At 37.0% G+C, this 26,528-nt stretch overlaps 1 protein-coding gene across 1 annotated transcript in view; it reads right to left on the bottom strand.

Moving 5' to 3' along the window:
- The window catches only part of AGGF1 (angiogenic factor with G-patch and FHA domains 1), a 29,713-nt gene extending 19,183 nt beyond the window's left edge, over positions 1-10,530 (bottom strand). The window contains exons 1-5 of the mRNA XM_090276402.1: positions 9,992-10,530; positions 7,293-7,395; positions 6,075-6,277; positions 5,113-5,277; positions 487-675 (exon numbers count right to left, since the gene is read on the bottom strand). Coding sequence (XP_090132528.1) covers positions 487-675; positions 5,113-5,277; positions 6,075-6,277; positions 7,293-7,395; positions 9,992-10,201 — 870 coding nt within the window. The 5' untranslated portion in view covers positions 10,202-10,530. The remainder of the gene's footprint in view (positions 1-486; positions 676-5,112; positions 5,278-6,074; positions 6,278-7,292; positions 7,396-9,991) is intronic.
- Positions 10,531-26,528: the final 15,998 nt, after the last annotated feature.

Raw genomic sequence — 26,528 nt, 5'->3', positions numbered from 1 at the left:
AGTTCTTCTTCCAAATTATGTAAAATAAGAATATTTTTTATGCCCGAAATCTAGCTCCTTTAAAACTTTTAAGAAATTCCTTCTACTTCTAGTGACTGAGAATTTGTGTAACAGACCCATATACAAAAATGCTCCTTGGTTAACAGATTCTGATGTCTTGTTATCCTAATGAACATGTTTGAAATACAATTACTGAATGATTTTCAATTTCATCAAAAATTTTGGCAAAATTATGCCCTGGCTGGTGTGGCTCAGTGGATTGAGTGCTGGCCTGTGAATCAAAGGGTTGCTGGTTCAGTTACTAGTCAGGGCACATGCCTGAGTTGCGGGCCAGGTCCCCAGTTGGGGACATGTGAGAGGCACCCACACACTGATGTTTCTCTCTCCTCTCCCCCTTCCCCCCTTTCTCTATAAATAAATAAATAAAATAAATTTGACAAAATTATATCACCATTATAAAAATTTTAAAAATTAGGAAGACAATACCTTTTCCTGATTCGTTGACGAAGAATCTGGATCCTTTCTTTTCTTCTTCAATTTTTTATCTTTACTTTGTTTTGTGCCAGAAGTCTGATAAGGTTGCAAATCTACTCGAGAATGAAATTGATATCGACCACTTTCCACATCACAGTAGTAATAAATTCCAGTGGAAGGATCATAATATAGTTGATTTTCCTTTTAATATTAAGAAAACAATAAATACTATTTATGTAAGGTAAAATAAAAAATAATAAAAATCTCAAACATATTCAAATATAGTAAATGTTTGTTTTTAAGGACTATAGTATTTTCTGAAAATAGTAAATAAAAAATATCAGAGTGAAAAATACTTGTAATTTTTCAAAATACTTTACTATTGAATATTTGCTCTAATTTCCTAAAGTGAAAAATGAGTACATTTAAATATTAAATTGAATCATGAAACTGTCAACATCTGACAATTCTTTAACCTACAGAGACAACAATTTCATATGGTTCAACATCCATGAAAAATTACCAAGAAACCATTTAGAAATTATGAAAACTAAGGTATGTAATAGAAAAGGCTGAGCATAGAAAAGCAATTCCAGACTCATTAGCCTTAAGATTACACAATAATAATTTGTTAATATAAACCCTTGAGCCCTTCTCTCAATGTCATAAAACAAAGATCTGCCTTTTAATGTTCATGACTAAAAGTCCTGAAGAAAAATTTGGAAATAAAATTAAGTTCATAAATATTAAAACATAACATTCTATACAAAGAAATCAATTTTTTTTAAATCATCTTCTGCCCTGGACAATGTGTCACAGTAGGTAAGAGCATTGTCCTGTAATTGAAGGATTGGAGGTCCAGTCTTGGACCAGGTGCTTATGATACCCAGTCCAGGCATGTACAGGAGGCAACCAATCGATGTTTGTCTTACACATGGATGTTTCTCTCTCTCCCTAAAAGCAATGAATAAAATGTCCTTGGGTGAGGATAAAAAATTTTTAACTGCAAAAAAATGAAACTAGACCACCAACTTACACCACACACGAGAGTAAACTCAAAATGGATCAAAGACTTAAATGTAAGCCGTGACACCATAAAAGTCCTAGAGGAAAACATAGGCAAGAAAATACCAGATATCGCACGTAACAATTTCTTCACGGATACATCTCCCAAAGCAAGAGAAATAAAGGAAAAAATAAATAAATGGGATTACATCAAACTAAAGAGTTTCTGCTCAGCAAAAGAAAACATCAGCAAGATGAAAAGGAAACCAACCATATGGGAAAACATATTTGCCAATGACATCACAGACAGGGGACTGATTTCCAAAATATATAAAGAGCTGATACGACTCAACATCAAGAAAACAAACAACCCAATTAAAAAATGGGCAAAGGACCTGAACAAACACTTCTCCGAAGAGGACATACAGAAGGTCCATAGACACATGAAAAAATGCTCAACATCACTAGCCATCAGGGAGATGCAAATAAAAACCACAATGAGATACCATTTTACACCAGTCAGAATGGCCATCATCAACAAATCAACAAGCAACAAGTGCTGGCAAGGATGTGGAGAAACGGGAACCCTACTGCACTGTTGGTGGGAATGCAGACTGGTGCAGCCACTATGGAAAACAGTATGGAATTACCTCAAAAGATTAAAAATGGAACTGCCTTTGGAACCAGCGACTCCACTACTAGGATTATACCCGAAGAATCTTAAAACACCAATTCAAAAGAACTTATGCACCCCTATGTTCATTGCAGCACTGTTTACAATAGCTAAGTGCTGGAAACAGCCTAAGTGTCCATCTGTAGATGAGTGGAACAAAAAACTGTGGTACATTTACACAATGGAATACTATGCAGCAGAAAGAAAGAAGGAACTCCTGCCATTTGCAACAACATGGATGGAACTAGAAAGAATTTTGCTTAGTGAAATAAGCCAGGCAAAGAAAGAAAAATACCATATGATATCACCTAATACAGGAAACTAAAGAACAACACAAAAGAACTAAATAGAACAAAGAGCAGAATAGCAGTCAATAGGGGGGAGGGGGGAGGGAGAGAAGGGGGATAAGTAAGGGAAGGGTTTAGTCAAAGAACATATAAAAATGACTCATGGACATGGACAACGGGGAGGGATAAGATTGCTGGAGAGGGGGTGGGTTGGGTGGGGGAGAGAAATTGGGAGAAAAGGGGACAACTGTAATTGAAAAACGAAAAATTTAAAAAAAAAATTTTTTTTTAAATCATCTTCCCTTAATTACCGTAATTTTCGCACTATAAGACCCACCTAGGTTTAGAGGAGGAAAACAAAAAAAATATTCTGAACCAAATGGTGTACTAAAATATTTAATAAAATATAACAGAATAATAGTTCAACCACATAAAATGAAGAGCTGTCAATAGCAGTATTAAGAACCATCATCACTGTCATTAACAAATGAGGAGACTTTAAGGTTCAAGCACTCTTCTAGTTTTCTGGGAACCCTAAGAACTCATCATCGCTAGTCTCAGAATTTATGAAGCTTGGTTGCTCACAATCACTGATATCACTTTCTTCATTATCTTCATACTGACCACACACCTAGAGATTCAGCAATAAAGTGGGACATTTAAGCGTCCCCAGGGGTTTCGCGTAGGCCCACCGCTTCCTTTTCTAACATCTGTCACCACCACTGACAGGTCAGGTAATACACACATCACGGTCTGTGATGCAATATTCACTCCATAAGACGCACATGTTCCCCCCACTTTTGGGGGGGAAAAGTGCATCTTATGGGGCAAAAAATATGGTAATTCTACAGTAAGAAACTAAAGACTTACAAATAAAGTAGCCACCAGTACTCTATAACCAAGATTTAACTAAAAGTCTGTATTTTCTTTTTATCATAAATCCATGCAGATCAGACCTGAAAACATCTTGTGCTGAGATTAAAACTAAAACTTCCTGGAAAAGAATACTTTATTTTTCTGTTGACACTATTGCAATTTATTGTCTTTAACCCATTTGAAAATCTCTTACAAAACTATTTTGAATTCTATATTTTGCTTAGCTAAAAAAATTGAATGGATGCATTCTAATCTTTATTTCTAGTGATAACAGAACATACATTTATAACTCAAAACTTTTGATCTGTTATGTCTTTCAGTCCAAAATATAGACATTTTCAAAAATATTTTTAAAATTTTGTTTAAAAGAAAATGAAGTCCCTAATTTACTAAGACATATAACCTGCAGAACTTAACTAATCAATTACAGAATAGCTGTCAGGAGGAAAGATACAGAAAGGAAGGTAGAATGACAGAAGCCAATGTCATATACTCAGAAACTCTATATTTTCCTAGAAACAAAGTAAGGAATAGCTACTCTTTAGTAATGAGTTTAAACATTTTTTTTATCCTCACCTAAGGACATCTTTTCATTGTTTTCAGAGAAGGAGAAAGGGAGAGAGGAAAGGAGAGAAACATGGATGTGAGAAAGAAGCAACAGTTGGTTGCCTCCAGGATGCATCTGCACCAGGGATTCTTTATGCCCGAACCAAGGAATCAAACCCACAACCTAGATAAGTGCCCTGACCAGAATTAAACCTGCAACCTTTCATTTATAAGACAATGCTCCAACCTACTAAGCCACACTGACCAGGGCTAAACATTTTCTGGGTATTAACCAGCATTGTCAATTAGCGCACTCCTATGGGAAAAAACAAAACAAAAAACCTCTCTTTATAAAGGATTTACAAAGTATATATACCAAGTACAAACTGACAAGCTAATGAAATCCCTATTTAAGACATTTAGCATTATCATTATGTTCCCTAGATTAGTTAACAATACTTTCAGTAACTGGAATTGTGAACATCTGGCCCACTTTGGGGCACTACATTCTATAATTCCTGAGGATCAGATCACATGCCTAGACCATCAAGGTTGAGGTACCTGGGAATGTGAGTTCATTCATCATCATCAAATCCTGATTAAAAATCTAATTAAGTACCAGACTTCAACAGCCATCACACTGTGTTATGAATCAAGAACTTAATTTTCTGGTTCTGTCCTAATCAGTGGTCCATTTTATTTCTGATTCCACTCTAATTTCATAGTTCTCACTGTTAACAGATTGATTTTTAAAAAGTGAAATGCTTAATAGCCACAGAATATAAAACACTAATAATAAACATGCTCTTGACAATTCAAGAAAAAGACCCCCTCTATGGAAGTCTTACTTCGTACATACTTTAAATGAAAAAAAAAAAAATCTTACTCCAAGCCCATAATTAACAAGGTCACTTATTTATGAATACTAATAAAAAAATGTTTAGTCTTAAAATTTTTACAGTGTAGTTAATTGTCTGCTTTTATTAATAAAACATTTTTGCATGTTCCTTTATAAATAAGTTATTACACCTCCTAAAATATTAATTTATAATCATCACAATTAACTTAATTATAAACCTAGAAGTGTAATCTCATAAACTATTTTGTAATTCTTTACTCTCGTCAGACACCTTTGAATCAAACAATTTTTAAACACAGCTTCCTGCTTTTCTTAGTTCAGCTTAGGGTTTAATATTAGGTATTAAGCATTGAAGTATACAATTACAGCATTAAAAGGTCTGAGATACTTACAGAATCATAATAGAAACCAGTGCTGTGGTCAAAATACAGTCCAGTATTCTCATCATAACTAAATCCAGTCTGTGATACAGCAGCTTCTGCTGCAGCTCTCAAACTTTCAGCTAATGATGAACCTTCCAAGGATGTATCTTCTGTTGCTAAAACAGATCCTGGCTCCTAGGTAAGATAATTCATGTCAAATAAGACAAAATGTTCTTACATCAACTTAAAACTTAGCAAAATTTGAAACAATAACTAGACTTAAAAGCCATTTAAATAATGACTTCAATTTTTGCAATGGAAGGAGTGGCTATCAATTACAATTTGCTCCACTTTAAAAAATATTTACTAGTACGTGAGTTAATTCTATTTTGACCCAGTTGTGAAGACACTAAGTTAGTGAGGGACCATTACTCAAAAATAAATGCCTGATACCATAGGGAAGTAATCCACAACATACAGACTCTGAAGTATTCTTCCATAATCATAGGTCCAAAGGGAAAAAATATTTTAAAAGAGAGATGGAGGAGAAAGCTATGGGTTATGTGAGATTTATTACAGCATCAGCAGTTGCACTGTATGAACCTTACTGATTCTAACAAACTATGGAAAAAATTTATAACAACATTCACAGAAGTTTGAAGTATCAGGATATATGACATAAAGGAAGCATAAAAAATTTTTGTTGTGAATAAGGTTATTGGGGTGGTTGTACAAAATTTTTTGGTTGTGTCAAAATATCCTGACAAATTTTTTTAGTTTCTGTACATCATTTTTTAGAACACAACAAAGAAACAATGAAATACATGAATAAGTCATTCTAATTTGTTTCTCTAAAAATACAATATTCTGTATAATTATACACAGAATATTTACAACCTTTGTATATGTTGTGATGAACCAAATAATTTGTGTAACAATAATGAAGGACAAGTTCTTCAGCATCAAGAGTATCATGTTAAGCATTTTATTACCTGTGAATTTGAGGCAAAACGGTCCTCTTGTCCACATTCAAACTTTTCTGTTACTTCAGTATCAGCATAAGCATCATTTTCTATTTGTGACTGGTCTTTAGAATTATAAGTACAGGCTTCAATATCCTGATCTTGCTGAACTGAGAGTTCTGTCACTTTTTTTGGAAGACTAATATCCTTATAGTATGTCTGATAATAATAATCTATAGCAAAAACAAATTGTGATAAACATTAGAATAGTGTATATAAAAAGGACTTCATTCTAAAATATTGGGACCAAATACAAAACAGCACATACTGGAAACAAACCATGTATTTACAATTGTACACATTTTAGCAGATTAAAATTGACAGTGCAGATAAATTGGCAAATGCTTTTATTTTTGATTCTAATATCACTTTAAGTACCCTAGCTGTCAAGCTAAAGAAAAAAAAGGTAAGTAGATTTGGGTTTGGATTTTCCACAGCAAGCCTAAAAAAAGAAAACAGGTAAATTGTTTTCTGTCACAAAAAACAAAAACAAAAAACTAGCAACTCTAAACAATTTCTAACCACATACTTTAATATCTTTGCATATCAAATGACGATGGAATAAAGACAGTATGTCAAAGGTCAATTTCTCTGTCAAATTTCTCTCATGATGTTGACTTTTTAAAAAATATTTTATCATAGATATGTAATATTAATGCCATTGGTGTGTTTGGCAATTTAGCTAAATTAGGTACTAAATAAAACAAGACAAAACTTAATGGGAAAAATCATTTCTTGTGATCTATTTATTAAAACTCAGTTGCTAGGTTATTTTGCCTCACAGCGTAATGCCATTGACAAGCTCATGGTTGTGGGCTCACCATTCCCACAAAGGCCTAAATGACTGGCATTGAACACAATGCTAAGTGGAATCCATCAACAAAACATATGTCCCTGATCACATGGAAGACCAGACATGAGAGTCAATGGCTCGCAGCATGGCAGAAATTAGTCAGCGAATGTGAATTGACAACACAGTAGCAATATTACATATTTATAGGAATGACATTTCTACTTTTGCATCAAAAGAGCAAATAGATTATCTGAAAATACCTAATCATATGGTGGGAAGCCAACCTTATAAGTGTTCTCATATTTATCTGGATGTTTGTCTATTCTAAAGAAAACTCCATGATAGCATGATTTGAATGTGATAGTGTTAGGCTATCTCCAGTATGAACCAAATACCTGAGATTGACCAAGAAGGGTGGTTCTCTGTTTGTACTTCTACATCAGACTTCTTATTATCTTCGTTTCTCCCACAATAGAGTATTTTACTGAGCTCTTCTACCTAGAAGGAAAAAAAAAGGCTTTAGGAAAAAGAAATCATACAGCAATCTGAAAATACACACACCATTCTCCTGAAATTACAATAATTTTTTTTTCTTGGTAAAAGTTTTAGAGAAGTACCAATAGCAGCAATTTCCTTTTCCAGGAAAACTAAAAATACTATCATTGACTTTCTTTCATCTTTTACATTTGCAGAGGGAGGTTTTGTTTCTAGTTTTTTATTTATTGATTTGAGAGAGAGACATCTTGTTGCTCGAACCATCCATGTGCCCACTGGATGACACCTGTATGTGCCCCAACCAGGAATCGAACCTGGAGCCCCCGTGTATCATGACGACTCTCCAACCAACTGAGCTACCTGGCCTGAACCAGATGTTTGTAATTCTTATACTTTATTGCTAAATAAACTCCAAAATATCCCCTTTGAAAATCAAGTCGACTAAATTAATAGGACTTTATGAACAGAATCCTTTTTAAAAAAAAACAAAACAATGTTTTTATACTAATATTTTAACTGGTCAGTAGTCCTCTTTAAAGACTTAGGAAAAAACATTAATTCCCATGCATTGATATATAAAGTACTTTAATGTACATTTTTCCTTTAAACAGTAGTCTTATGACTAAGAAACTGCAGCAGAAGAAACTAAAAGTGAGTGCATCAGAGGGGCACCTAATTCTCCCCATGCCTCGCTGCCAAAGCCAGAGCAACAGAGTGCAGAAACACCCGTGAGCAGATGTGCAGCCTCAATACAGCCCAGTTAGACAAGGTCTCAGAGAGAGATGTCTATTACAGGCATGAAACTAACTACAAAACAAGCATTTCTTTAATGATACATGAAGCTTAAAAGGAGAACGATTACAAAACCCATTATATACAAATTACCTAGGCACTTTATACATGATCAGAACTGCTGATACAACCAGGATGGAAACTAGAGCAAAACAAGGCACCTAGGGAAGCTAATGCAGGAGGCCCTAGGTCTCAGCTTACCCGCAAGTGCAGGGTCTGCACCTGAAAACGAGTGCCTCCTGAAATTTTTCACCCTTAGTCCTCCTGGCTCTGCTACTATGCTATTGCTGTGAAGTAGATCCTTTTAGTATCCACTACAGAGTAGACACTATATTTAATACTTTGGATAACATCTTGATTAATTCTTACCACTTTACAAATTAGTTCTCCTAATCCCCATCTTACATGTGAGAAATCTGAAGAGGCAAAGTAACTGGCACTAGTTTTTGTGTGGGTTTTTTTTTTTGCATCCAAAGCCTGTGCATGTTATGTTTTCTTACAATTCACCTTCAATTCTCAACCCAACTTTTTACTGCTCCAGACAAAATAGTATTTATAATTCGGGGTGACAGTTAACAACCACACTCCACCACCACCAGGGAAAGCTGACCAGGAGAAGAGTGAGTAATTGCTATCATTCAGTAGCGTTGAGGCTTTCTATCCATTTCAATTTTTCATGTTAGACCATATTTAATTAACACAAATAACCAAAATGCTGTCTCTTCGAAGATTAGCAAAAATGTTTTTAAGGATCTCTATAGCAAGCAGTACTTGAACAACTGGGAATTATAAAAGGTGTTTTTTTTTAAGGCTGTCATGTTTTGTTCCCTTTCCCCCAAGATATTTTAACAATCCGTATTTGTAGTCTCCTAGCACAGTCCTTATATACCGCGGGTGTTCAAGAACTAGTTAACAACTCAAATTTTCTATCATGTCATAATGTCAATAGCTCTATGCAATGGGCACAAGTCATTGTAACTCAGCCGTTATTTTCATAAAGCATAACAAAGTTTGATGATGTTTTAGAGTTCAGACTATACATGTGGTTTTAGGAAAGGCACCAACATATTACAATGGACTAGACAACAGTTTAATTGAAATTAACAATTATGTGAAAATAACTTATCAGGACACGGTGTAACTACCAAAGAAATCTAGCTGGAAAAGTGTTTTACTGTTTAAGTTTCTTAGAAGCGTGAGTTTAATTGTCCTTACTATATTTTATAAAAATGAAGTGAGCTGCTTATTGTCTCTAACAAAGGAAGTTCTATCTTCCCTACTTCCACGAAAAAACTCAAAATGATAAACGCCCAGAATGACAACCTTACACATAATGTTCAACAGTTCGTTAAGTTTGCTCACGCTTAATTTGACTTAACCTTCACCTGTGTGGTACTATCATCCTGGTTTTATTGGGCAACCGAGTATCAATATCAGTTCACATATCTAGTAATAGATGGGACTGATTCTGATTCAAGTCCAGCGCTTTAACAAACTCAAAAGTGACCTAGAATAAAATATTATGAATGTGCCTACTGCCAATGGGCAGTACCGGCAAGTGAGAATGAAGACAATCTAAAAGTACGGTAGTTCAGTTCACACTAGCTGGAACTTGTACTCATCTATAAGTGCAGTAACCTGAACTCTTAGGCTTGCTCCAAATGTACTTGGAATTACAATCGCACTGAACTTTCATTTCTCCCAAGTACTCTACAAAGTGGTCCTGGGCCCCTTCCGAGACCATTAGGGGCTTCCAAGGCCTCGTCTTGGGCTGGCTGCGGCGCAGGGCTGGAGGCTGACGGCGCACCTGGGTGCGGAGCTCCTGGTTGTTGCTCTCGGCGCTCTGGTACAGACGCTCTGTGTGATGCAGCAGCTTCTCGATCTCCCGCACCTGCCGCTTGCAGCTCCGCAGCTCGCGTTCCAACTTCTCCACCTTCCGCCTCAAATGGGCCAGCTCAGGGTCGGGGGAGGTGGGTGGCGACGGTGACAACGAAGGAGACAGCGCCTCCGAGGCCATGGGGTCCGGCGCGTGGCCGCCCGTGGGCGCGAAGAGGTTGCGCTCAGACTGAGGTGGACGCAGGCGGCCCCAGAAGCCACGCGAGCAGGCGGGCACCGAAAGGCGACCTCATACCTGCCCGGCCGTGGTGGCCCCTGGCCATGACGCCCTGAAGCTCGTAGTGTGTAGCAGAGAGGTACTGCGGCCAGCGAGCGAGAGGAAGGCGGATGGACCTAGCCCAATCCGCCCGGCTTTGAAACAGTGAAACTTTATTGGTAATACCTTCCACAGCGACCGAAACAGCCGCAGGACAGTTAAAGAAGTGGAAGGCCCCAAAAAGCAAGAGCCAAAACAGCTCGGGCAGTTTCTGGGCTGAACCGGAAACGACAGCGCCCGAGGTGGGCGGGGCCAAGGCAGAAAAGGAAGCAACGGGGAGCAGGAAGGGCCTCACAGTTCACATGCGCATTTCCCACGGCTGCTGGGCGTGGGTCTGGGCTGTGCGACCTGGAGTGGCCGAGGAGGGCGCAACCTTTGGTCTCAGGCTTTGCTCTTGCGAGGTGTACTACTTGACATTCTTCTCCACTTTTTGGTTTTGTAATCTTTTTATTTTAGGTATTTGTACCTCAGATTGTAATTATACTCATTAGAACACGGCACATCACCAACATTGACCAAGGAAACTATTGTATTAGAGTATGTTGCGTTGGGGAGGGAGGGATGCTTCAGCTTTTACTTTGTTAATATTGAGTTCCAGGTACATGCAGGGTATCCATTACAGTTGTTCAGTAAGTAATGAACATTCCAGAAGCCCATCGGAGACTTAAGAGAAACTAGTAGAACTAGTACTGTGTGAAGCAAACACAAATGGCTCTAGGGACTAAAGAGACAAAGTAAATAAATGGACAGACCTGTGAACAGCTACTACCGCATTCTGGAGAACTGCAAAACCATGTAGGAATGTGGACCCAGTGTTGCAGAGCTTCTGATTTTTTCAAGAAAAGCCAGACATTGAATTTTTATGTGAAATCTCTCTGTTTAGTAACAATGGTTCAAATTAGATCATTTCGGTGACTTGATTATATACTCTTCACTGTCCGTGTGTGCTTCAAGTACTGCTCCAATATGCTCTCACTTTTACCATCACTGCCACTGCTATCTGCCCCTCCTCCCCTTTCTTTGTTTTCTAACTTGTCTCTTTTCCTCTCTTTTCCTTTGATTTTTATGATTTTATTTAAAAGAGTTTATATATATATATTACTAGTCAATAATAGCACTCTTTACTTTCAGACAATAAATCAACTAAATCCTATAGCTAACTTAATCTTCAGGTTTTTATTGTAACTAGTACATGTGGAAATCACAAAATTGCCCCAATATTTTATTCATCCTGTATCCCAGCGGTTCTCAACCTGTGGGTCACAACCCTTTTGGGGTCAAATGACCCTTTCACAGGGGTCGCCTAAGACTATCAGAAAACACATGTATAATTACATATTGTTTTTGTGATTAATCACTATGCTTTAATTATGTTCAATTTGTAACAATGAAAATACATCCTGCATATCAGATATTTACATTACTATTCATAACAGTAGCAAAATTACAGTTATGAAGTAGCAACGAAAATAATTTTATGGTTGGGGGTCATCACAACATGAGGAACTGTATTAAAGGGTCGTGGCATTAGGAAGGTTGAGAACCACTGCTGTATCCACATCCTTTGCCATGTGACTTGGTGGTTCCCCTCACTAAAGTGGCAGACTCCCCTTCACCTCTGAATCTGGGTTTGACCATGTGGTTTGCTTTGGCCAGTTAAGTGAGGTGATTGTCAAAACAGTAGACCAGTTTCTAGCCTAGGTCTCAAGAGGTGTTGGTGTTTATGCTTGCTTTCTTGGATTCCTGATGTTTTCATGAGAAAAACATACCCAGGCATGTCTGCTGGTCTCTGAAGGAGGATAAATGACACAGGTAACATGACAGATAAGACACTCCAGCTAAGCCAGCCTAGAGCAGAGGCCCCAGGAAACACTCAGACAGTTAGCAATAACTAACTAATAGTGGAGATCAGCCAGCACCCGCCCCCCACCACCTCACCCCAGGCTTGGGAGAACTAATAAATATGTTTGTTGGAAGCCACGGAGTTGGGAATATTTTCTATGTAGCAATAACTAACTGATACTGAACCTGATATAGAGCCATTCCAGAAGCCTGAGAGTTTCAGCAGGCTGGAGTCCAAGTGCCTGACATATTACTTTATTCCATAACAGAGGAATATTGTCAATTAAGTAAAACCTGATTTGTATTCAGTTTCTTTTAGCGTATCATCAATTCTATATTTAATGAACATTTACTTGTCATAATTTACATTGAATACAATGGGTAGCCAACTCTCTCCTATCTGATCCTACTGTGTGATGACATACAAGAATATCTGGGGAACCATGGCATTTCAATAGTTCTGATTTATTGCTCCATATTTTAGTCAATTGACCATTACCAGTTTCCTCCCCCAAGGAAAGAATAGGTGAGGGTAACACTAAAATACCTGTGTGATGATAAAGGAAGAAAGCCAAAGGAAACTAGGCAGATTCCTCTTCTCTGCCTCCAACTGAATACTTATATTTTATGATTGTATAATGAGTAAAACATTACTACACAATTGTAAATTTCCCTTCACTCCCCACCCCCAGTGCAGTCTATCATGAAGAAACACAAGACTAAGATTTAGGAAGAGAAAGAACAACCTTTAGAGAAGGCAAGGAGCTTATGGAAGGACAGGTCTTATCTAAGACCAGAAGGAACAGGAGAATGGAGGAAAGAGGAAGCAGCGGGGCAAGGGGCTGGAATGGGAAACAGGAAATGTTGCTCAAGAAGAGACAGCATGCATTGCACTGGAAGAGTTGGGCAGGTAGATCAGAGAAAGAACCACCATGAGAGCTATTTATTCAGGGACTAAAAACTACTTGAAAACTGAGTCATCAGGAAGTAGTTTATCCCGCTTTCATTCAAGGGAATGTCTTCATCGCCTGCACCAACAGGCTCTGATAACTGCCTACCCTTGGGGTTCATGAGCACTTCAATCCTTCAGCATCCTCCTCTACTGGTTACCTAGGAGAAGTTGCAGACCATCCCCTCTCCCCAATTTTGTTGCCCCAGACACCCATGAACCCATAAGAGAGAGAGGACAGGACTCTCCAGTAAAGTGGGGGTGGGGAACATCTCACATTTGTATGAATCCATCTTGATGGCTGGAAGAGCCTACTTCCCTGCTTCCCCTTACCTCCCCAAGATAGAGCAATAATTATTGATAATTCTTTTTTTTTTAATGCAAAGGTTTAAACTGGCATCTTTTTTGTTTATTCATTTTTAGAGAAAGGGGAAAGGAGAAAGAGAGGGAGAGAAACATCACTGTGTGGTTGTCTCTCACTTGTACCCCCAACTGGGGACCTGATGTACAACCTAGTCATGTGCCCTGACTGGGAATCGAACCAGCGACACTTGGCTCGCAGGCCAATGCTCAATCCACTGAGCCACAGCAGCCAGGGCTGATAATTCTCTTGTAATAATTAAAAGTATCTAAGAATATAAGAAAGAAAATGTAAACTTACCAAAAGAAACATTAGAATGCCAGGAATATATATTTACCTTCTCATTGTTTCAATAAGGGCCTGGACACAACCCTATCATTTATTGAAATATATGTTCTTCTTGCCTCACTTTGTTTATGAGGATTTAACGTGAGACCTTAATGACTGAATATTTAACCACCAAAGTCATAGTATTAATTTGTTGGTGCAGTCTCTGGAAGAAAAAGGACAAAATGTTTGTAAGCCTGATGACTTCTTTATTATCATCATATGTTTGTTAAACATAGTCATGGTATTTTGTTTGGGGTTAAATGTGTCTATGTATAAAATAATGATAAATTAAGTTTCATCAATATGCCCAAAACCTAGAAGAGAAAGACCAAGATGGGTGCTTATATAGATCATTAGGGTTACAGAGGACATCAAATAATATAGAATTAACTTGATAAGTTAGTAAAATGGTTTAAAGAGAACTGAGATATGTGGGGTAGTAAAAAAAAAAACTTTTAGATGAAGAAAGGTTAACTAAATTTCAGCTCTACTGTATACAGTAAGTCCTCAATATTGTAGATAGGTTTTTAGAAACTGCAACTTTTATCAAAATGACGTTTAGCAAAACCAGTTTTACCCTAGGCTAATTGATATAAATAAGAGCTAAGTTCTTATGGCATATTTCTGGTCACAAGAAATATCACCAAACTCCTAAGAAAAGACCCAAAACATTTTTAACATTAAATATTGAAATAAATGTGAGGTATACATAGATTTAAGAAAGATTTAAAAAATCAAGATAATGATTTTCCACCCTGCTTATTTCAGTTCAGGGTCACGAGTTTCCAGAACCTGTCCTGGCAGCTCAGGGCACAGGGCAGGACCCACCCTGGACAGGACACCCTTCCATCACAGGGCCACTCACAACCACACTCACTCAGGCTAGGACCATCCAGACACGCCAGTGCACCTAGGGTGCATGTCTTTGGGATGTGGGAGGACACTGGAGTTCCCCAGAGAAAACTCAGAGACGTGGGGAGAATGTGTAAACTCCACACAGACCAGGTCAGGAATTGATTTTTTCCCCCTCAGCAACATTATAACAAAACAACGCTGAAGGAGAGGACATTATTAGAGGACCTGCTGTACTAGCTGTGTGACTTCAGACAAGTTCCTTAAGCACTCTGTATCTCAGTTTCCTCATCTGTAAAATGGAGATTAAACAATAGTCATCGTCGTCGGCAGCCGTCCGTCTCGAGAGACGATGGTGTAGCTTCTTAAGAGTCTATCTGCACCGCCAAGAATGGCTGTGCAGTCCGACTCGGGAGTGACACGGTATCTGTCTCCTCCCGTGTTGAATTGACATCTTGCGATGACGCTGGAGTGTCCTCTCCAGTGAAGCTGAAGCTACAGAGCCTGGGCAGGGTGATATGGAGGGTCTGCTGTTGCCCATGCAGCAGACCCCCCCTCTCTTCGCAGCTGAAGGGCCCAAGGGAAAGACGGAGTCAATACAGCTTGGCTTCAGGTGCGCCGCAGGAGTTGCCGGAGTTGACTACAACGTCAAACCGCCTTAGGGACTCCGGCTCCGGATTTTCTGTCGGGGTTTACTCCCTTAGCCTTTCCCCTGAAGAGGTATGCCGCAAGGCAGCGGAGGTTTTTTGGAGTCAGAGTTTTCCTTCTCTGATGTGCCCTGACTGGAAGATCGAACCAGCGACACTTAGCTCGCAGGCCGACGCTCAATCCACTGAGCCAAACCAGCCAGGACTATTAAACAATAGTACCCTTCACATAAGATGGTGGGAATATTAAAGCAATAATGTGTATTAACTGCTAAATTTAGAACCTGTCACATGGTAAGTTTGCAGTGAATATTAATTATTATTGTTGTTTTGATTAACAAAAGCTGTATAGCATTTCCTGTGTGCTAGGCACTGTACTAATTACAAAAAAATTATTTGTGTGCTAGGCACTATTTTAAGCACTCTGCAGATATTAACACTTTAAATTCTCATCACAGTCTTGTGAAATAGATACTATTATTACCATCATCATCACCTCCATTTTACAGATACGGACTGAAGCCTAGAGATAAAGTAACTTGCTTAAGACAACACAGCCAGTGAAAGCCAGAGCTGGGTTCAAATTCAGACAATTTGCTTCCAGATACAACACCTTGAACCATAGGGCATTCAGCCTGCACATGTTAGCATTATCATCATCATTCTTATCTTGAACCATAAATGGAAGGTAATTCATGAAGCAATAAGGTATATATACTTGTTAGTTGATTATTAAACTATTATTAAACACAGTAGATATTTTCATAAAATGTGTATGTTGCATTTGTAAACCAAATTATATTTTAAGTGCAAAAGTGAAACCATTAGTAAAAAAGTATATATGTAATCATTCTAAGAAAGTTAAAAAGATTAATAGGATTAAATACCTATAAGGAAATGTAAGGGTTCATTAATAATCCCCTATATTCTTATGGGATTGAAATAAAAATCGTTCCATTAATCATCTCTACTTGCCTCTCTAGTCAATAAAATGACCAAATGTGAAAGCACTCTGTAAACTAATTTAAAAATCTGAGTTACAATTATGTCTTTTATAACCTAACATATTCAAAATACTATTCAGTTGTGTGATATAAATCTATATATTATATGCATGCACATCCTCAGGAAATTCCTCAAGAGTTATATATTCTATCCATGTTGGTTGCCACTTGGAAAGTGGGATTGCTCATTTGATACACTAACTTCCCTCAAAACCCTTCTACTGAAACCAACTGACAGCAGGAAGAAATACACAATACAAAACACATTTTGACCAGAAGGTGGCAATAAAGCATTGATATTTCCCAAAGGTTCCTGGCTTAAGAACTAAATTCTGGTAGGTGTTATATATCTGAGACAAAATATTGTCTAGAGGTTCCAATCATCCAGATCCTGTGGGCGACTCCTCACTCGGGCTCAGACAAGAAGTGATGGGGATATAGTGTGATAAGTGCTGCCATCAGAAAAGCAAGGCTCTGAGAGCAGTAATTTATCTGAAAAGTATGTCCCCATCTTAGAATCCTGATTTAAATTAACTTTATTGGATAAATGAAATGATTACTTGCATATTGTGGTCTATTACTTTAAATTTTTCTTTACACCAGTTTTACTGCATCTAAGAATGGGGCTACTTCTCTTTGTTCTTCATCTAAGAAATGGCAGAAATACTGGGAGAAGTTGGTATACCCTTTCATTTTGTCCCCTCACAGCTCCACCTGAGGCAGTCAAGGAAGAAGACCCCTGTCAAGGATCCCTAAATTCTGGGAAGCTTACATCAGTTGCTGTTTGGAATAGACTGGGTCTGGGGTTTGATAAAGAAAAAATTATTTTATTGTTTGTTAACATGGCAAGGAAGACTTTATTCAGGACTATTGCAATAGGTATAGCTATCAAGATGTTTACAATAGAGGAGAGAAATTAGACTCAATTCTGAATGCAACAAGAACAAGTGAGGATTTGTAGCTGAGGAACAGATAAGCGGGTGGTGGAAAATTACTCTGGGAGTCCGATGAAAGGAGGTAGATGGGCGTATGGCTTGCATATCAAAGATATTTTTACAGGCAAGTTGCTTGCTATCTCTAGGAATTAGCCAGCCTTAGGAAGGCCAGCCCCTCTCTAGCTCTGCAAGGCCTCAAAATGTCAAAGCATCATAAAATATAAAAACAATATGATTAATACAAAGCACCTTGCTTTTAGCTTCTAAAATACTGTGTATGCCAACCAACCAAGTGCCTCATGAAGTTAGAAAGTATTGAATAAGCAAGATAATCTCATTTCATCTAACTAATAATCATAATAGGTAAAATTTAATTAGTTCCTGCTGTATTCTACCTCTTATGCCAAGCATTTTAAATGTTTCATTGTATTTAATTCATATATTTGTATCTTGATTGTAGTGGTGGTTATATAAATAAGTACATATAATAAAATTCCATAGAACTATACACAAAGCCCTACCACCAACCCTCCCCCACCAAATAAGTGCATGCAAAAATAGGTGAGATTTGTGTAAGAATTATAGTCTAGTTAATTGTATTGTGCCAACCAACTTCCTAGTTTTGATAATACACTGTAGTTATGTAAGATGTCAACATTGGGGTACACTAGGTGATGGATTCATGGCACCTCACTATACTACTCTTGCAACTTCAGTTATTTCAAAATAAAAAGAAATAAGAAAAACCTTCTGAGGCCAGTACTATAATTACCCCCATTTTGCACATGAGGAAACTGAGGCTTGCAGAGGTTAACTAACTGCCTAAGGTCATTCAGCAAGTAAGTAAGTTTCCAACCCAAAGCCCATTTACTATTAACCTCCCTTCAACGAGATAATTTTCAAATAAAATGGTGATTCCTACTACTCTTAGGTTGTTTCTAGGTCCCAATATGGTCTGAAAATAAGTCAATAAGTTAAATTACACTGCAGTGCTAGAAAATAAAACTGCAGCATACTTAAAAGTTAGTATAGGACTCCCTGATTTTAAACTATACTACAAAGTTATAGTAATCAAAACAGTATGGTATTGGTAGAAAAACAGACACATAGACCAATGGAACAGAATTGAGAGCCCAGAAATAAACCCACACAAATATAGGCAACTAGTTTATAACAAAGGAGCCAAGACTATATGAAGGATGGCCACATGCAAAAGAATGAAACTAGACTTCTATCTTATACCATACAAAAAATTAACTCAAAATGGATTAAAGACTTGAATATAAGACCTAAAGCCATAAAATACATAGAAGAAAATACAGGCACTAACCTTCTGGACATTGGTCTCTGTAGGTTTTTGTGAATTTGACTCAAAAAGCAAGGGAAACAACAACAAAAATAAGCATGGACTATGTCATACTAAAAAGTTTTCGCATAATGAAGGAAACCATCAACAAAAGGCAACCTACTAAGTGGGAGAAGATATTTGCAAATAACATTTCTAATAAGGAGTTGATATCTAAAATATATAAAGAACTCATACAACTCAACAACAAAAAAACCTAACAAACCAATTAAAAAACTGGGCAGATGATCTGAATTTTTCTAAGGAAGACATACATATGGGCGATAGATATATGAAAAGATGTTTATCATCATTAATCATCATGGAGATGTAAATCAAAACCACAATCAGATATCACATCACACCTGTTAGAATGGCTATTAGCAAAAAGATAAAACTGTTGGAGAGGATGTGGAGAAAAGGGAAAATTTGTGTACTGTTGGTGGAATTGTACATTGGTGCAGCCATTATGAAAAATAGTATCGAGGGTCCTCAAAAAATTAAAAATAGGGCTACCATATTATCCAGCAATTCCTCTTCTGGGCATTTATCCAAAGAATATGAAAACATTGATTCAAAAAGATATTTGCACTCCATGTTCATCGCAGCATTATTTACAATAGCCCAGATACAGAAAACTCTAAGTGTCTATCCACAGATAAATGAATAAAGAATATGTGAGATATATATATATATATATATATGCACAATAAAATGGAATACCACTCTGTCATTAAAAATATATGAAATATTGCTTTTTGCAACAACATGGATAGATCTGAAGGGTACTATGCTAAGTGAAATAAGTCAGACACAAAAAGGACAAAACCAAATGATTTCACTCATATGTTGATTATAAAACAGAACAATAACAAACAAACAAAAAATCAAAACTTCATAGATACAGACAACAGAATGCTGGTTACCAGAGGGAAAGGTGGATAAGGGGAAGGCAAAATGGGTTAAGAGGGTCAAATATATGATGGCAGATAGAAACTAGACTTTTGGTGGTGAGTATGTAATAGTGTATATATACAGATGCTGAATTATAATGTAGTACACCTGAAACTTACACAATGCTATTAACCAAAAGTTACCTCAATTTTAAAAATTAATTAAAAATTAGTATAGGAATTTTGATGGGTCTCTATCAAGAAACAGTGAAATCATAACATTCCATTTTATGGGCTTCTTTCAGCAACAAATTGTAAAATGTTAACTTCTTTTTTTATAAACCAGATATTAGAGTAATAGTTAAATAACTATTTTATTCATTTACCAAGAAAAGTTTTAGACTGGAGTCATAAATAACAGACATGCATGTATTTTGTACAACTCAGTCCTTGTTAATGACCAATAAATTGGCAACATATTTTCAGAATTCTAATTCCATCATAGGTAGATGAATCATAGCATTTTCTATGACACACTTGTTAGAAGCCTTTTCACTTCATTTAGTCTTAATTACAGTGGCAGCATATAGCGCTGGACCAATTGAGTGCTCACATCTGATCTCAAGATCTATAAAATGTCAGAAACGCATGGTACCCAGAGACCCACACTTTTTATTTAACATTTTATGCGCCTATTGAATTTAACTCATAAAGTATGAGTCAATGATCTCTACAGCTTTATTAGATTCTTTGTGTTCTCTCCCAAATGTTCTCAATCATTTTTACCCCTGGTTATTTCTTTTACTGGGTTTAGTGTGACATAGTCTTATTGGACTCTTGAGACTTGGGCATCATAGGCACACATAATCCAGGAGGCCTGGGGCAGACCATGTTTTCGTGTGATTTGGGGCTGTGTTAGGACTAGGTTAATAGACAGAAAGAGACTGTGATGGGTCCCCAGCACATGGTTGTCATAGTACTCATTTCCTTGCCCTGAACTGCCCTTAATAGAACAGGCTTTTCTGCAATGGGAAGGTATGGTGACTCAGTGTGGGTAAGTACTTGTTGGTAACTATCCCCAGCTCCATCCTGGCCTGCCTGCCTATCTACAGTGGGGAAAATCAGCAGAGTTTGACATCATCAGCCAATGACTAAAAACAAAATTTTTAGAATGGGCTTTAAATCTACCTATGTAAAATGCTACCTTTGTTACTGACAATCATTTTCAAAGAAGGATAATAAAGGAAAGAAAAACTAGTGTGAAACTGTTAACATTTTTGAGCATTCAAATGAGCTCCCTGTAACAAGGTTATATTCAGTTTTTGTTTTACTCATTGTGACTGATTCCAGTTTTGCCAATGTTTCTTTGCAATTGACCTGGAGTTTGAAGTTACCAAGAGACTTGTATAGATAATGGATTCTACTCAAATACTAAGTGTCGTAGGATGTGCTTGGTCATTTTTAAGTCTCTAATATATTCTCAAATACATTTTTCTTACCAAAAGAACAAAGCAGATTTAATGAATGAGCTCATTTTTCTTTATTATGGTTCACACAATTTGGTTATGGATACAAAAAAAGATCTTATGTAACCAGCTGCCAAGTAACTCTCCTAGGTCATGATGGAGTTGAAGGTTGCGGCAACCACACTGGATTTTGTGGGTCCCTTTGATGACTGTGCCTCAAGTTAACAAAGATACCTGAGGCCAAGGAACAAGATCTTAGCTGGCTTTGTAAAGACAAAAAATGGGAAGTAATATGAATGTAGAACTATAAAGTACATCCATATAATGAAGTGTTCTGTGGCTGTCAAAATGAATATAGTTTTTATATTTAAATGTGCATGGATTGCATATTTTCAGTTTTAAAAAATCAGATTGCAAAATATCATATGTAGTATGATCTCACTTTTATACATGTTTACATATGCACATAAAATAGCCTGAGTTGGTAAATGCCATAATATATATGAATGTTATATGTGGTTGTGAGATACGAGTTATTTTTCTTTTCATTTTTAATTGGGTACAGTTCCCACGTTTTTAAATTATCTTATATTCATTAATAAGATTTTAAAGAACAAAATGAAAAAAGAACCTAGACTAGTAGCTGGAACTACAGAAATCTGAAAGTCACACAATTAAATTATCATTATTCACTCAAAAACTGCTCAGCAAATGTTTATTATGTATCTACTATGTGCTCAGATCTTTGCTATGTCCTGGGGCACACTTATATGCAAGTAACAACTTCTCTACTCTTAAAGACTTAACCTTAGTAGTAGAGGTACCCATATAAAAAACCAAAATTAACCCAGAGACAGAATGGAAAACACAGGAAAAACAAACAAGGTGCTGTGGGAAGACAGAAGAAGTCAAGAAGTCAGCAAATGCTGATGAGACAATAAGGACCAGAATGAGAAGGTGAGCCTTTCACTTTTAGGAGACACTTTGGAGGTGGGCTTCAGTGCCATACCCAAACCAAGCAGAGGGTCTCTGATGGCAGAGTTAAGTCCTGTCTTCCACTTAAATCAACTGTCAACTTCATACTCAGGATCCTGAACAGTTTTAGATGTAAACTTATCAACACAAGCAAGAGCTCTTCCTAAAGTCCACTTATGCATTCACCAGGATATACATGGATGTATTGCTGTTTAATGGATGAACTATTTCTTATCACTTAAAACAAGGTACCCAACTTATCATAAAAAATAGGACGATGGCCAGCAGACAAGCTGCAAAGATGTGTGGAAGACTAATGGGGTGATATATATAGCCTGATCACCAATTTTGGGGAAGCAGGAAAATGAATTCTTTTTTTTTTTGGAGGGGGTGGTACTCCAGCTGGGTTGAACTGTTTTGGTGCCCAGTAGACTAAGAGAAAGAGATAGTGACAATGAGTGACTCATGGTTCTAACTGTTCATGCACCAAATTATACCACTAACATCCCATCAATGGACCAGTTGTTATTTAGTGGCACTCTGTATTCTCTCCTGCTTATCCAAGTGCTTCATGTGGAGATAAACCTTTCCTGCTCAATTTCAGACCCTGTTGCAAATTTTCCTCTGTCTTTGGACCTCTATTGGGTGGTTAAAAAGAGAATTAAAATGGAATTGTTCATTATCAAAATCATTAGAGTCCAAAGGATTGTGATAATGTCCTCCTACAAATAGCTACAGGGATTAGCAGACGAGTGTATCAGAATATCAACAATGTTATAAGTACAGCAAATATTCTAACCTTTGTCTCACCGCATGCTTGCTTCTTTGCTCATCCTGCTGTCTTTGAATCAGAGGCTCAAGAACTATCTTTATCATTTTGCCGATGCTAAATGTATACAGTAGTCCCTCTCTATATTGAGGTTCACTTATCACGGCCTCACTGCATAGCAGGATTTTAAAAAATATTACATTTAATTATTTATCGCGGATTTTTCACTATGTTGCAGGATTTTATGGTACTGTATACGTATGTTGTTAAAGTTACATAGGTTTAAGAGTGTAGAGTATGTTTAAGAACATAAGTAGCGTTTATAAAAGTGTGGAAAAGGTTAATAAGGGAGTGGGAAAGGTTAATAAGGGACTGGGAACGGTTTATAAGTGTGGGGGAAGGGTTTATAAAGTCTTAAAATATATATAAATACTAAAATAAATGTAAGGTTCCTACTTCGCTGATTTTCATCTATTGCGGGGGAACTCTAGAACATAATACCCACGATAAGTGAGAGAATACTGTATAGGTTTTCCCCACTCTCTGAATGTAGAGTAAGCCCATGAAACCTTTTGTAAACTGAAATGGCATAAACAGAAACAGCAATTACCATTAATTTATATATAAAAATGTTTTGAGTTTTCCAGGACCCCAAGAATACCCTATCAGATAACACATAAAATCTAAAACAACACTAACATACATTAAAAGCAGAAATGAAAAAAGAAATAAATAAATAAAAGCAGAAATGATACAATAAATAGATAGCCTGTATAAATTAGAAAGAATGTATGTACAGTGCAGTTTCACTTATTAAAATGACCGATTTCTCCTTGAGTATAAGATAACAGAACGCCATACTTTGTACACTTATCCATCCACTCAAGCAATAGACTTTCCATTTTGTCCATTACTGGATGCTGACTAAGAGAGACCACTTTGCTACTAGCAGAGCCAACAGCAACTTTAGCATCTTTCAACAATCTTTCCCTCTGCATGTAAATATTAAGAAGAGTGGACACAGGCAAGTTCAATGGATACACAATGTCATTATTTTATTTACCACATCAAAAACCTTAATTACCTCCAATTTTACACTGAGCATAACATCCTTATGAGCTCTCTTAGGCTTTTCTGATACTTCAGAACACATCTTACTAATGGATGCACAAAATAAATCAAGATAAAGCACAAATGTTCACAGAGATAGCTCAAAGCCACGGTGGCTTGGCCTGGCTTGTGTGACCCAGTGAACTGAGTGCCGGCCTGCAAACCAAAGGGTCACTGGTTTGACTCCCAGTCTGGGCACATGCCTGGGTTACAGGCCAGGTCCCCAGCTGGGGGCGAGCAAGAGGCAACCACACACTGATGTTTCTCTCCCTCTCTTTCTCCCTCCTTTTCCCTTTCTCTAAAAAAAATTAAAAAATAAAATATTTTTAAAAAAACAAACAAAAAACTATGGTGGCTTGATGCTGAGGTACTGAGTGTAGTTTCCCAAGAAGAAGCTTGGTGTTCTGTGCTGCACACTCCCTCAATAATGCTCATTAAAATAACAAAAGCTATTGTCAATCTTCACCTGTTTTTGAAAAAGCAAAAATCCTTAGGGGATTTCTTTGGTTAGTAAAAACAGGTACTAATGTAGGTCTTTTGTAAAACAAAAGTGGCTTAAAGTGAACTTTGAAAAAGTGGGAGATATATACTTTGTGGCAAAACATTAGGACTGGGATTATTATCTGATATGCATAATACTGAGGAGGATGTCAATTGTAGCCATTTATTAAAGGTTCAGTTTTTCTGTTCCAAGAAATGAAATGAAATTGACGAAGGTGTGAGCAAAGGAGTGCCTAAGTGTGTGAGTACAACATTCCTAGGGTTTATCATACATTTCTGAGTACTTTTGAATCAATAACAATAAACCTGTCCATTCTACTTAGCAAGCAGGCTGATCTTTTTCACAAACCAGTGAGAATGTTATGTTGCTGTACATCAGTAGTTAAGTAAAACTCTTGTAACTGGAGACAGCGGATGCATTTCTATTCAGATTAACTTGCTTCCAAGCTGTAATATATGCACAGATATGCCTTTCTTGATGCAGTGGGTATTTTATTGGAAAACTTATTTGACAAACAGATTGTTTCCTCACTGAATTACATTATAATTTCATCAACGAGTTCAAAGGTTATTTTTCAGGTGACAATAATTTGGTTTAAAAATGTTTAAGTTTAAAAACTGTCTAACATTAAACTAATATCTAGGGGTCAATTATATATGTTTATTCTGTTTTCTTGTTACTGGGAAAAATACACAAAATGTAAAAGTATGGTTTCTGTTCTTCAATATCTTAAATCTAATTGTGGAAGCAAGACATAGAGAACTCAGTTGATAAACAAGGAAGGAAAGCAATGATTAAGTGCAGACAATACTTTAAAGGAAGAGATTAGATCTGAAAGAGATGGATCTCCAGCTGGACTTGAATGACAGGAAATGAAATAAATGAAAGGGGGTGGGGCAGGCATGTTAGGCAGTGGGCTAGCCTGGGACCATATTGGGAGTACCTATTGAACCTGACTTATATAGAGGTGAGAGGACTGCTTGGCAAATAGAAATACCTTCTAATGTATGCAGTGATTTTCCCCATATATTAGTTTTCTATTACTGCTGTAACAAATTATCACAAATAGAAGTCCAACGTGGGTCTCACTGGACTAAAATCAGAGTATCAACAGGACTGTACTCCTTTTTGGAGACTCAAGAGTACAAACTATTTCTTTGCCTTTTCCAGCTTCTAAAGGCCTGCCACATTCCTTGGCTTGTGGGCTCATTCCTCCATCTTCAAAGCTGGGGACTTTGCAAGATTGTATCTGCCTGACCTTTCTTGCATAGTCACAACTTCCTCTCTTTACAACCAGAGAGGCCTCTGTTTTTAGCCTCTTGATTATATTGGGCTCACCTGAACAATCCAGGATACTCTCCCACCTCAGAATGTTTAACCTTAACTACATCTATGTCTTTTTTTTTTTTTTTTCAAAAGGAGATACCAAATTCTTCTCTAAAACCTTTCTTCCTTTCTCATTTCCATGGTTTTAGTCTAGATTTTTATGTCCTCACTTAGGATTATAGCACTAACCTGATAAATGACTTGCTGGAGGAGTTTCTCCTCCACTTAAGCCCATCCTATGCATCAATTTCGTACAGAGCATCTTAAAGCACTGTCAAAAAACAAAATTCAACTCTGTAGATTTTAAAGATCTTATAGGCTTTATTCAATGATTCGTGAATTGGGCAGTATAGCAAGGAACTCCAAGGAGTTATATAAAATGAAAAACTTCCAGAGGCAGAAGGCAGGAGGAAAAGGAAGTTATATGAGGCAAAAACAAAAACGAAAAAAATGTTGGTTATTGCAAGGTTATCTTCCTTTGTGGATGGCAGATTATTACCCAACTAGTGCTGATCAGGTGATTCCTGAGTGACTGGTTTAGGAGTCTATTTCTGGGAGAGCCAACACTAAATTTTGCAGCTATTCAGATATATTCTGAATACACATAAAACATTTTTGAGAGGATATTCAAGAAACTGTCAATGGGCTGATAAATGGGATGCAGTGTAGGGGGGATAGTGGAAAGGAAACTTTAACTTCCTATTTTATGCTTTTCTGTTTTTACCATGTAAATACATTCTTTTAAAATTATAAAAGAAACTAGCAAATTAACTTTCATGAAAAAAAATACATCCTTTTTGCAGAAAAATTAGATATGTATGGAAAACATCACTGCTATTGTACCTTCACTCAAACACAACCACTCTTCAAAGTGAAGTAAATGTTA

This window comes from Furipterus horrens, unplaced genomic scaffold, assembly GCF_987537825.1.
Source record: "Furipterus horrens unplaced genomic scaffold, mFurHor1.1.pri manual_scaffold_5, whole genome shotgun sequence".
In the NCBI taxonomy this organism is placed as follows: Eukaryota; Metazoa; Chordata; class Mammalia; order Chiroptera; family Furipteridae; genus Furipterus; species Furipterus horrens.
The sequence above is the reverse complement of the archived record's forward strand: the minus strand, read 5'-3'. Positions and strand labels throughout refer to the sequence as shown.